Source organism: Hypanus sabinus, chromosome 11 (genome assembly GCF_030144855.1).
Source record: "Hypanus sabinus isolate sHypSab1 chromosome 11, sHypSab1.hap1, whole genome shotgun sequence".
NCBI lineage: Eukaryota > Metazoa > Chordata > Chondrichthyes > Myliobatiformes > Dasyatidae > Hypanus > Hypanus sabinus.
The window spans coordinates 86,475,345-86,488,492 of record NC_082716.1 but is presented as its reverse complement, the minus strand read 5'-3'; the positions used below and the strand labels follow the sequence as shown (position 1 = coordinate 86,488,492).

The following is a 13,148-nucleotide window of genomic DNA, read 5'->3' as shown; positions in this document are numbered from 1 at the left end:
GGGATTGCCTCTTATTTATAAAAAAAAGGCTGGGAGAACTTGTTTTCATTAGAGAAAAGATTGAATTTGAACTTGATCCAGCTTTTTAAAAATGCTGAGAGATTTGGATGGTGTTGATGTGAACAGGCTATTTAACTTGGACTGTGAGTATTGATACTTCGTGGTTTTGAAGCATGTGTTTGATTTTGATTGTGGCCAGATAGAGAAAAAATAATAGTAAGGAATGGAATTTCTTTTGGTAAATGTGATTTACAGAATAACTAATAATGGCATGAACACCATGTCCACATAACACATGATGTGATATCAAATTCACACCAAGATTGAAGGTGGAAATTATAAATCTTGCTGTGTACTGTGTTAAAGGTTCTGAAATGTTTGTCAGTTTAGTTTTGTACATATGGATTGTGCCCATTGAGATCTTCAAGTCATCACAGGGAGGATAGTGCTTGCCAAATGGTTGTTAGTGATTAGCCTCAACAAAGAGCATTACTTGAGGCAGTACTTCCCCCGAAAATTCTGTACTTTTAATCTTACCACTTTCTTGCACAACACAATCAAAACATCAGAATATGAAGGTATTCATCTTTTTCCTGTATAATGCCATAATCTGAGCGTCTGATACTGAAGATAGTAGTGGGGGATAAAACCCAGGTACAAAACTGAGTGCAATTTCAGCATTCAGAAAATCAAAATTTGCCTGATTTGCTGAGGTGTTTTCCAGCATTTTGTTCCAATTCCAGCATTGTTTCATTGTGTTCATTTGTTTGTATTTATCTTCAATGAAAGTTAGTTAAACAAGACTTGAGTTGCAAGTAAGTACTGTATATTTCTTTAATTTTACTTAAACCAATGCCACATTCAAGATCATAGGGTTCTAATGACTGTTCCATAAGTCTAACCTATATCATTACCATAATTTAATTGACAGCAGCAGTTAAGTGCAGTTCTGCCCATCAAACACAGTCCAGTCTGATTTGAAGGATTTTGTGTAATCAATACAAGTTTCCTCTTCTGTACATTTTGTAAAGTGGATAGAATTCAGGGAAAGGGCTGAGGTGTTTTGAAATAACATCCAAGTAAGTTCCAGAATATGCCAGCAATCTGCTGTGTCGTATCATTTAACAGTGGATGCATGTTTAGGAGTGCATTCTCTTGTCAAGTGAAACGTGGCAGACGATTAATTGTGAATCAGGGTCCAGGTCCATTTTCTTTTCATTCTTTTACAACTTTTCAGCAGGGAAATGAGCATTTTGTAGACTGTGAGGAATAGAGGGAGCAGAACCATAATCCATACAGATAAACATTGCTGCAGAGTGCTGACTAGGAAGAGCTGCCGAGCTAGTACTGTGAGGGACACAAACCCTTAGCAGTAACAGTACCCATTACCACAACATATTGGTAGAGAGAAGTTAAAGCATCTACAGATACATAGGAATTGAATTTCAGAGGAAATATAATCATGACTGCTGTTATTTCAATTTTGATCTAAATGGATAAATGAGTAGCAATGCAGGATTATACACAGAGTGATATTGTATATGCTCTACAAAACTTTTTAATGCTTTTAGCAACATTATAAATGAGAATATTGCAATAGGTAGAAAATTGCAAGGTGCTCTCACTGCTTTTGGCTCCTGCCCTGAACATAATGAATTAAATTTAACTCTGATATTTGAAGATACAAGAGACTGCAGATGCTGGAATCTGGACCTGCAGTCAGTTGGAAGAATACAGCAGGTCTAGCAGCATCTGTTATGGGAGGGGGGAGGAATCTTCTGGCATTTCAGCTCGAGAACCTGCTGCAGGGCTGAGAGTGGAGAGGGAAGATAGCGGGACAAAGGGAAAGTGAGGAAAGGTGAGGCAGGAACTGGTAGATGGTCCAAGGAGGGAAAGATGATGGGCAGGGGGAGGAAGGGGAGGTGAAGGTCCAGACAGCTGAGAGTGGTAACTGGAAACACAAAGCCATGGAATACTGGAATTTTACAAGTAAGGAAAGTGATAAATAGGAACCATTGGAGCAGAGGTGATGGGCAGATGGAGCCAGATTGGTGGGGGGTGGAGATCTAGTAAGTGAAATATGTGGATCATTGGTAGAGAGGGAGTTGGGACAAAGTGAGTGATGGGGACTGAAGAAATATAAGGAAGAGGACAGAAATAAGAGAACTACAGATGAATCAGAAAGGGGAGTGTGGAAGGGAAGCACTGCCTGAAATTGGTAAATTCAATGTTCATTCCTTTGGGTAGTAGACTGCCCTGGCAAAATATGAAGTGTTGTTACTTTAGCTTATGTTAGGCCTTAATCTGGCACTGGAGTAAGTCAATAAGGGAGAAGTCAATGTGGAAATGCAGAGGGTATTTGAGATGGCATGCAACTAGGAGTTCTTGATGGTCATTGTATACAGTACATAGCATAGGTTGAGGAAGGAACTATATCACAACATTTGAAAACTGCCATATGTTGCTTTAATATTATGTGTAAGAAGTTTGAATGCTGCAGAAAGACAGAGAGCTTTCACAGGTGTGGTGGTAAGCTGATTATAAATATCAATGAAAAGTGAGTTGGATTCAACTTGAAAACCAAAACAAATAATTTTTGTGCCAAATGATCATTTCCTGTTCCAAAAACGTTTTCTGTTTTCTGTGGATTGATCTTGGAGCACTAAAAGTTTGACATGTAAGGCTGTAATCTGTCCTCGTTTGTATGTGTTATATAATTTGATACTGAACACAGTCTATAGCTAACAAATTCCTTCTTAGCTACCCTACCTTCTTGTTGGGAATAATTATAAGATAACCTGTATGTATTGTTACATATTTATTGGATATTATGCAATCTATTGCTTTGAGAGTTCAAACTATTATCATTAAAAGTGCCTGATGCCAATCTAATGTATCTGCTCTCTTTGTTTATCACTAGTGATAATGGGGAAAGACAACAAATGTATTTTCAGTAGGAAAACAGTGGATACTATTTCACTGCATGCAGATGTTTGTGTAGACTAAATTATGTCAGTGTACTTTTAAGCATGGACTTGTAAAATTGATTGTTCCAGAAGCATATTATATGAAAAGCAGTTCTGAGCAGCTTTCAGCACGTTTGATTTGTTGGCAAATCTAAAAACATTCAATGACACATCTGGTTTTCAAAGTAGGTGTGGGTTTATCATCGGCCTTCACCTCACCTTCTACACAACTCCATCAGAAATAGTTTTAATTGTAAATTTTAATTATTTCCTAACGGCGGAGGCACCACATGTGAATAGAAGCACTGACGCAGTCAGTAAATTGCGTACTGAGTTCACAAGTTTGTTAATCTAAGCTTTAGTGTTGTATTTATTGTCCTTCCCAGTTGCCTCTTGGGAAGTAATTACCAGTCCTAACTTTTTAATGACTTTTTAAAGACATTTTGTACTATTCTTGCTTTTAGCCTTTTCAAGCTGATGGTTGGTGTGACAAAATCAACAATAGAGCGTACTGTCAGTATGATGGAGGAGACTGCTGCCCGTCAACGCTCTCTTCCAGAAAGGTGAGATTAGGGAAGTATTGATGTGTTCAGAATTAAGAGAGATTTTTGGCACAGACATTGTGGGCTAAAGGGCCTGTTTCTGTACTTCTTTTATGTTAGGGCATTCTATTATGATTATTCATTCATTAGTCATTCTGTTTTTCAGTTCATTCTTCCTTCAAGTTCTACAAATAAATTGTTGGAGATTTCAATTGTATCGTTCTGACTTTTATGAAACAAAATACCTTAAATTCATCTTACAGAGTTGAGTTTTCAACTTTATATTGTCTAATTACCAATGCTACTTACTTTCTGTACTTGCTCCTTTGTGTAACCTATATCTATAACCCAAATTACTCCCTATGTCTTAGTTTTCCATTTTGCTTTGCATCAACAGCATCCTTGGATGCATTGAAAACTGCATTTTCAATTTAGGAGATTTATATAGATTATAACACCCTCAATGTCCTGCATTGATTCCCATGACATCTAAGTAACCAGAACTGCCTGACACACAAAATACTCTCTGTTCTAGATCTGATCCACTACCTACAAATGCAAATCCAGACAGAGTGATTGTAGGCTCCTGAATGTTGAAATACATTGTCAACAACTGTATAGACCCTGATTATCATTGTTAGTGTGGCATCCTTAGTGTATTAAGATGCATAAGGCATTTTGCAAGACAATAATTTTAAACAAAATTTGAGCCACAATTATATACTACATATTTTTGTTAAGAAATATTTGGGAAAGACAGTGTGGTCTGCACTTTTCAATTCAGTAGATGTGTAAAATAGAAAAAAAAACTATATATAATATAATACTCATGCAATACAATCCTGACACCAGCCACTACTAACTTGATGCCTGTGGAAGGCATTGGTAGGTCTAAGGTAATATTAGAAGGTTCACCAAAAGCAATGAGATGTGCAACGTAAGCTGGATCAATCGCCGATTGAAAAAAAATCATAGCTGAGCCAGCTCCCGCCTTTGCCTGATGACATGCTTTGGAAAAATAGTCAACAGAATCCAGAGACCTGGCCATCCTTGGTGGTGTAACCATGAACATCTCTCCAGCTAAGGCTGTTGATGAGGAGAAAGCATTGAAGTGTTAGGTCCAATAATTTATCCGTTAAAACATGATGTCACTTTCTGACTCTTGGCTGCAAAGCAAAGAAAGCAGGGAGATCTCCTTTAGATTGTAATCATTATTTTTATTTCAGCTAAGGCTTTAAGGTATGAAAGATTGCCCAGTAGGATGTTGCCTGAAATCTGTAAAGTTAAATTTATGGTAATGTTATATACTGTGACTTTTTTATTTGCATGCACAGAAGGGGTGCTCACTGAAACTCAAGCTGCATGCTGTCTGGACCAGTAACTACACCACTAAGCATTTTATTACAGTCTGTCTGTGCTTTGCATTCATGGCCAGAATCCCACTACCACTGGCAATTGGAAGATTCTAATTAATGAATATCGCAGTAGGATATGTTTTTGCACAGAAAGACTGGCTTATGGAAATTGTAATTTGAAAATGTTAGTGATGTAAATATTTGATTTTGTGTTATACTGTAGTGAGTCAGGTAATGCACAATACTGGAGACTGGATTTATAGTTAATGTGGTCAGACCAAAGAGCCTTGCTATTTGGTGTACAAAACTCCATTCTAGAAACTGGGGAAATGTTGATCATCAGTGGAAAGTACTTCTTGGTTTTGGTGCTTTAAGGAGGAAGGAATCTCAGTGCATTCTGAGCTGGAGAAGAGAGTTGAGGCTGAAAAATAATTTGAATTGATTGAGATAGCCAGGGGAGGAAGCATTCAGCCCTGATGGCTTACAAATATCACCACCATCCAGCAGACCTTGTGGCTCACAAGGCCTTGGATCAGTATATTCTGAGATTGATAGGGAGTCTTTTGTGTGAGATTCAAAGCCTGTCCAAAAGAGCTGATTGAGTATAATTAGTTCCTTGGTATTGGTCTGGGAGAGAGCACACTGATGTTGGTTTGCTTATTCTTCCAGGTGATTGGGAGAAGTTTGCAGAGGTATCGGTGGTGCACCTTCTCCAAGTAGTCCGGATCCCAGAAACATAAAAGTCATTGATTTCAAACCTGACACTAAAGCAAAACTACAAGTGTATCACATATGTGCCTGAATCCACTGGATGAATACTTCAGTACCCACTGATGTCTCTCATCATTGCCTTCCTCACTGTAATACACAAAACTGACTGGTCTACGCCATAGCATTCAGTCCCTTGCTGCCAATACCATGCCTTACTACTGATTAGTTTCAAATGGATCTTAATGCCTCCTTTCAGACCTTCTTTGGAGCACAGAGGAGGTGATTAGACACTGACTTTTTGAGATATACAGTAAATGTGTATAGGGCAGCACAAAGTGTATTGCACCCTCTACTCACATTAAAGGCATTATGCTCACTGTTTTAGTCAGGTGGATATCCATAAATCATAAGTCATAGGAGCAGAATTAGGCCATTCAGTCCATCCGGTCTGCTCTGCCATTCTATCATGGCTGTCTCCAGATCCCACTCAAACCCATACACTTGTCTTCACACCATATCTTTTGATAACCTGACTGATCAATTTATGCTTTAAATATACCCACGGACTTGGCCTCCACTACAATCTGTGGCAAAGGATTCTAGATTCACTATTCTCTGGTGAAAAATATTCCTGCTTACCTCTGTTCTAAAGGGTTGCCCTGAAATTTTGAGGCTGTGCCTTTTAGATCTAGATACCCCCACTATAGAAACATCCTCTCCATATCCACCCTGTTCAGTCCTTTCAATATTAGGTAGGTTTCAATGGGATACCCTGCATTCTTCTAAATTCCATTGAGTACAGGCCCAAAGCTGCCAAATGCTGCTCATTTGTTAACCCATTCATTCCCACAATCATTCACAATGAACCACCTCTGAACTTTCTCCAATGATAACACATACTTCTGAGATATGGAGCCCAAAACTGTTGACAATACTCCAAGTGCGACTTTACTAGTGATCTTCAAAAGGCTCAGCATTATCTCCTTTCTTTTATATTCTATTCCCCTTGAAATAAATGCCAACATCTTACTTGCCTTCTATACCACAGGTTCAACCATATAAAAACCATACAACCATATAACAATTATAGCACGGAACCAGGCCATCTCGGTCCTTCTAGTCCATGCTGAATGCTTACTCTCACCTAGTCCCACTGGCCTGCACTCAGCCCATAACCCTCCATTCCTTTCCTGTCCATCTACCTTCCAATTTTACTTTAAATGACAATACCAAACCTGTCTCTACCACTTCTACTGGAAGCTCGTTCCACACAGCTACCACTCTCTGAGTAAAGAAATTCCCCCTCGTGTTACCCTTAAACTTTTGCCCCCTAACTCTCAACTCATGTCCTCTTGTTTGAATCTCCCCTACTCTCAATGGAAAAAGCCTATCCATGTAAAGTCTATCTATCCCCCTCATAATTTTAAATACCTTTATCAAGTCCCCCCTCAACCTCCAAAGAATAAAAACCTAACTTGTTCAACCTTTCCCTGTAACTTAGGTGCTGAAACCCAGGTAACATTCTAGTAAATCTTCTCTGTATTCTCTCTATTTTGTTGACATTTTTCCTATAATTCAGTGACCAGAACTGTACACAATACTCCAAATTTGGCCTTACCAATGCCTTGTACAGTTTTAACATTACTTCCCAACTCCTATACTCAATGCTTTGATTTATAAAGGCCATCATACCAAAAGCTTTCTTCACCACCCTATCCACATGAGATTCCATGTTCAGGAAACTATGCATCATTATTCCTAGATCACTCTGTTCTACTGCATTCTTCAATGCACTACCATTTACCATGTATGTCCTATTTGGATTATTCCTACCAAAATGTAGCACCTCACACTTATCAGCATTAAACTCCATCTGCCATCGTTCAGCCCATTCTTCTAACTGGCCTAAATCTCTTTGCAAGCTTTGAAAACCTACTTCATTATTCACAATGCCACCTACCTTAGTATCATCTGCATACTTACTAATCCAATTTACCACCACATCATCCAGATCATTAATGTATATGACAAACAATTTTGGACCCAGTACAGATCCCTGAGGCACACCACTAGTCACCGGCCTCCAACCTAACAAACAGTTATCCACCAGTACTCTCTGGCATCTCCCATCCAGCCACTGTTGAGTTCATTTTACTACTTCAATATTAATTCCTAACGATTGAACCTTCCATGCAGAACCTTGTCAAAGGCCTTACTGAAGTCCATATAGACAACATCCACTGCTTTACCCTCATCAACTTTCCTTGTAACCTCTTCAAAAAATTCAATAAGATTTGTCAAACATGACCTTCCACGCAAATCCATGTTGACTGTTCCTAATCAGACCCTGTCTATCCAGATAATTATATATACCATCTCTAAGAATACTTTCCATTAATTTACCCACCACTGATGTCAAACTGACAGGCCTATAATTGCTAGGTTTACTCTCAGAACCCGTTTTAAGCAATGGAACCACATAAGCAATATGCCAATCCTTCGGCACCATCCCCTTTTCTAATGACATTTGAAATATTTCTGTAAGAGCCCCTGTTCTTTCTACACTAACTTCCCTCAAGATCCTAGGGAATATCCTGTCAGGATCTGGAGATTTATCCACTTTTATATTTCTTAAAAGCGCCAGTACTTCCTCCTCTTTAATTGTCATAGTTTCCATAACTTCCTTACTTGTTTCCCTTAACTCACACAATTCAATATCCTTCTCCTCAGTGAATATCCAAGAAAAGAAATTATTCAAAAGCTCCCCCATCTCTTTCAGCTCCACACATAGCTGTCCACTCTGATTTTCTAAAGGACCAATTATATCCCTCACTATCCTTTTACTATTAATATAACTGTAGAAACCCTTCAGATTTATTTTCACCTTACTTTCCAAAGCAACCTCGTACCTTCTTTTAGTTTTTCTAATTTCTTTCTTAAGATTCTTCTTACATTCTTTATATTCCTCGAGCACCTCATTTACACCATGCTGCCTATATTTATTGTAGGTATCTCTCTTTTTCCTAACCAAGTTTCCAATATCCCTTGAAAACCATGGCTCTCTCAAACTTTTAACCTTTCCTTTCAACCTAACAGGAATATAAAGATTCTGTACCCTCAAAATTTCACCTTTAAATGACCTCCATTTCTCTATTACATCCTTCCCATAAAACAAATTGTCCCAATCCACTCCTTCTAAATCCTTTCACATCTCCTCAAAGTTAGCCTTTCTCCAATCAAAAATCTCAACCCTGGGTCCAGTCCTATCCTTCTCCATAATTATATTGAAACTAATGGCATTGTGATCACTGGACCCGAAATGCTCCCCAACACATACCTCTGTCACCTGACCTATTTCATTCCCTAACAGAAGATCCAACACTGCCCCTTCTCTAATTGGTACCTCTATGTATTGCTGCAAAAAACTATCCTGCACACATTTTACAAACTCCAAACCATCCATCCCTTTTTCAGTATGGGCTTCCCAGTCTATGTGGAAAATTAAAATCTCCCACAATCACAACCCTGTACTTACTACAAATATCTGCTATCTCCTTGCAAATTTGCTCCTCTAATTCTCACTCCCCATTAGGTGGTCTATAATATACCCCTGTAAGTGTTACTACACCTTTCCCATTCCTCAATTCCACCCAAGTAGTCTCCCTAGACGAGATTTCTAATCTATCCTGCCAGAGCACCGCTGTAATATTTTCTCTGACAAGCAACTCAGACAGACAGACATACTTTATTGATCCCGAGGGAAATTGGGTTTCATTACAGTCGCACCAACCAAGAATAGTGTAGACAGTACAGCAATATAAAACTATAAATAATTAAATAATAATAGGTAAATTATGCCAAGTGGAAATAAGTCCAGGACCAGCTTATTGGCTCAGGATGTCTGACACTCTGAGGGAGGAGTTGTAAAGTTTGATGGCCACAGGCAGGAACTCAACACCTCTCCCTCTTGTCCCTCCGATTCTATCACACCTGAAGCAACGAAATCCAGGAATATTTAGTTGCCAATCACACCCCTCCTACAACCATGTTTCACTAATAGCTACAATATCATATTTCCAGGTATCAATCCATACTCTAAGCTCATCCACCTTTCTTACAATGCTACTAGCATTAAAATAAATGCATTTAAGAAATTCTCCACCGCTTCCTCTCAGTTTATCTCTAACAGTACAAAGAACTTTACTGTCTTCTTTTTCTTCCTTCTCCCATACATCTGTTCCTACACTCTGGTTCCCCTCCCCCCTTGTATCTAGTTTATATCCACTGCAGCCTCCCTAGCAAACCTACCTGCAAGAATATTTGTCCCCCTCCAGTTCATATGTAAACCGTCCCACCTTCCCTGGAAAACTACCCCATTATCTATAAATCCCTCTCTCCTGCACCATGTCTTCAGCCACATGCTGATCTGCACTATCTTACTATTTCTAAACTCACCTGCACGTGGCACTGGTAGCAATCCTGAGATTGCTATCCTGGAGGTCCTGTCCTTTAACTTGGCACCTAGCTCCCTAAACTCACCTTTCAGGACCTCCTCACTCTTCCTATCCACGTCATTGGTCCCTACATGGACCACGACATCCGGCTGCTCACCCTCCCTCTTGAGAATACTGAGAACTCGATCTGAGATATCATGGACCCTGGCACCAGGGAGGCAACAGACCATCCGGCATTCTCGATCTCTTCCACAGAACATCCTATCTGTCCCTCTAACTATCGAATCCCCTATCACTACTTCTATCCTCTTTTCCATTCTTCCCTTCTGAGCTGAGGGTCCAGTCTCAGTGCCAGAGACGCAACCACTGCAACTTGCCCCAGGTAGGTCGTCCCCACCAACAGTATCCAAAACAGTATACTTATTGTTGATGGGAATGGCCACAGGGGTGCTCTGCTCTTCCTGTCTATTCCCCTTCCCTCTCCTGACAGTCACTCAACTACCTGTCTCCTGACTCCTAGGGGTGACTATCTCCCTGAAACTCCTGTCTATTTCTGCCTCTGCCTCGCGAATGATCCGAAGTTCATCCAGCTCCAGCTCCAGTTCCCTAACACAGTTTGTCAGGAGCTGCAGCTGGATGCACCTTTTGCAGGTGTAGTCATCAGGGACAGCTGTGCTCGTCCTGACTTCCCACATACTGCAAAATGAGCACTCAACTGCCCTAACTGCTGCCTCCATTACCTACTCCTAAGCTAATTAGATTAATTAAAGGAGCTTACCCGGCCTTACATCACCTGAAGTGAAGCTCGTACTCAGCCTCTACTCGCTTTTTAAATTCCCCCGCTGATCTCAGAGGCCGACTTTCACGTGCTTGCCCAGTCGTGCCCCGTTCAACCTCGCCTCTGCCTGTTCTTGCCGAAGCTTGATTGAGCCAAAGCTGTCCCACTCTGCTTCAGTCCACACCGAAAATGGCGGCTACAATGATGGCCTCTGTATATGGCGGTCTTTCTCTTAAACCTTTGGCGTGCTGCGTCACGCGCCTGCACAGTCTAGCCTCTTTTCCCTTGATCAGTTAAAAAAACAGCTTCTCTCCGAGCTTCTTTTACCTCTTCCCTCTCCGCCTCTTACTTTGATTTAAAATTTCAACCTGTAAATTAACTTTCTGGGAGTCTTGCACGAGGACTCCCAAGACCCTCTGCACCTCTGATGTTTGAATCTTCTCCCCATTTAGTTACTAGCCTGCACTTTTGTTCCTTTTACCAAACTGCACTATCATATATTTCCCAACAGTGTATTCCATCTGCCACTATTTTACCCATTCTTCCAATTTGTCTATTAACCAATTTGTCTATTTCCAATCTGCAATCGCATTGCTTCCTCAGCATTACCTACCCCTCCACCGATCTTCATATCATTTGTAAACTTTACCACAAAGCCATCAATTCTGTTATCTAATTCATTGACAAACAATGTGAAAAGTATTGGTCCTAATACTGACCCCTGAGGAACACCAGTCACCGGCAGCCAATCAGAAAAGGCCCCTTTTATTCCTAACTCACTCCTCCTGCCTGTCAGCCATTCTGCTATCCATGTCAGTATCTTTCCTGGAACACCATAACATATATCTTGTTCAGCAGCCTCATGTTTGGCACCTTATCAAGCATCTTCTAAAAATTCAAATACATCCACTGCTTCTCCTTTGTCCACCCTGCTTGTTACTTCCTCAAAGAACTCTAACAGATTTGTCAGGCAGATTTCCCTTTACAGAAACCATGCTGACTTTGACTTATTTTATCATTAGTCTCCAGGTATCTCGAAACCTCAACCTTAATAATAGACTCCAACACTTTCCCAACCACTGAGATTAGGCTAACCGGCTTAAAATTTCCTTTCTTTTGCCTTCCTCCCTTCTTAAACAGTGGAGTGACATTTGCAATCTTCCAGTCCTCCAGGACCATGCCAGAAACAAGTGATTCTTGAAAGATCATGATCAATGCAACCATTATCTCTTCAGCAACCTCTCTCAGGACTGCAGGATGTAATCCATCTGGTCCAGGTGACTTATCCACATTAAGACCTTTGAGTTTGCCAAGCACATTTTCCTTTATAATAGCAATGGCACTCACTCCTGATCCCTGACACTCACAGACCTCTGGCACACTGCTAGTTTCTTCCACAGTGAAGACCGATGCAAAGTACTCACTAAGTTCATCTGCTATTACTTTATCCCCCATTAATACTTCACCAGCACCATTTTCCAGTGGTCCAATATCAAATTTCTCCTTCCTTTTTACTGAAAAAAAACTTTTGGTATCCTGCTTTATATTATTGGCTAGTCTGTTCTCATATTTAATCTTTTCCATTCTTATAGCTTTTTAAGTTAGTTGCCTTTTGTTGGATTTTAAAAGCTTCCTAATCATCCAACTTCCCACTCACTTTTTCTGTTATATGCCCTTTCTTTGGCTTTTGTGTTGTCCTTAACATCTTTTGTCAGCCATGATTGCCTACAACTGCCATTTGAGAACTTCTTCCTTTGTGGGCATACCTATCCTGTGCCTTGTGAACTATTCCCAGAAACTTCAGCCATCTCTGCTCTGCTGTCATCCCCACCAGTATCCTCCTCCAATCCACTTGGGCAAGTTCCTCGCTCATGCCTCTGTAATTCCCTTTATTCCATTGCGATACTGATACATGTGAGTTATGCTTCTCCCTCTCAAATTGCAGTATAGTTCAATCATTATGATCACTATCTTCTAAGGGTAGTTCATGTGAAGCTCCCTAATAAGATCGAGGTTATTACACAACACCTAATCTAAGGTAGCCTTTCCTCAAGTAGGCGCAAGCACAAGCTGCTCTAAAAAGCCATCTCATAGGCATTCAACAAATTCCCTCTCTTGCAATCCGACACCAATCTTACTTTCCCAAACCTCTTGCATATTGAAGTCGCCTACTACAATTATGACCTTACCCTTATTTGATGCCTTTTCCTGCTGTCTTTGCAAACTTATTCCCACATCTTTGCTACTATTTGGAGATCTATATATGATTCTCATAATTTTTTTTACCCTTACAGTTTCTTAACTCCATCCACAACGATTCAACATTCTCTGACCCTATGCCA

The 13,148-nt window shown here is 40.1% G+C and overlaps 1 protein-coding gene across 1 annotated transcript in view; it reads left to right on the top strand.

Annotated features, from left to right (window-relative positions):
- Nucleotides 1-13,148, top strand: part of LOC132402172 (pappalysin-2-like) — a 371,016-nt gene that overhangs the window by 337,031 nt on the left and 20,837 nt on the right. Inside the window, exon 21 of the mRNA XM_059984850.1 lies at nt 3,431-3,529. Within this exon, the coding sequence (XP_059840833.1) occupies nt 3,431-3,529 (99 nt within the window). The remainder of the gene's footprint in view (nt 1-3,430; nt 3,530-13,148) is intronic.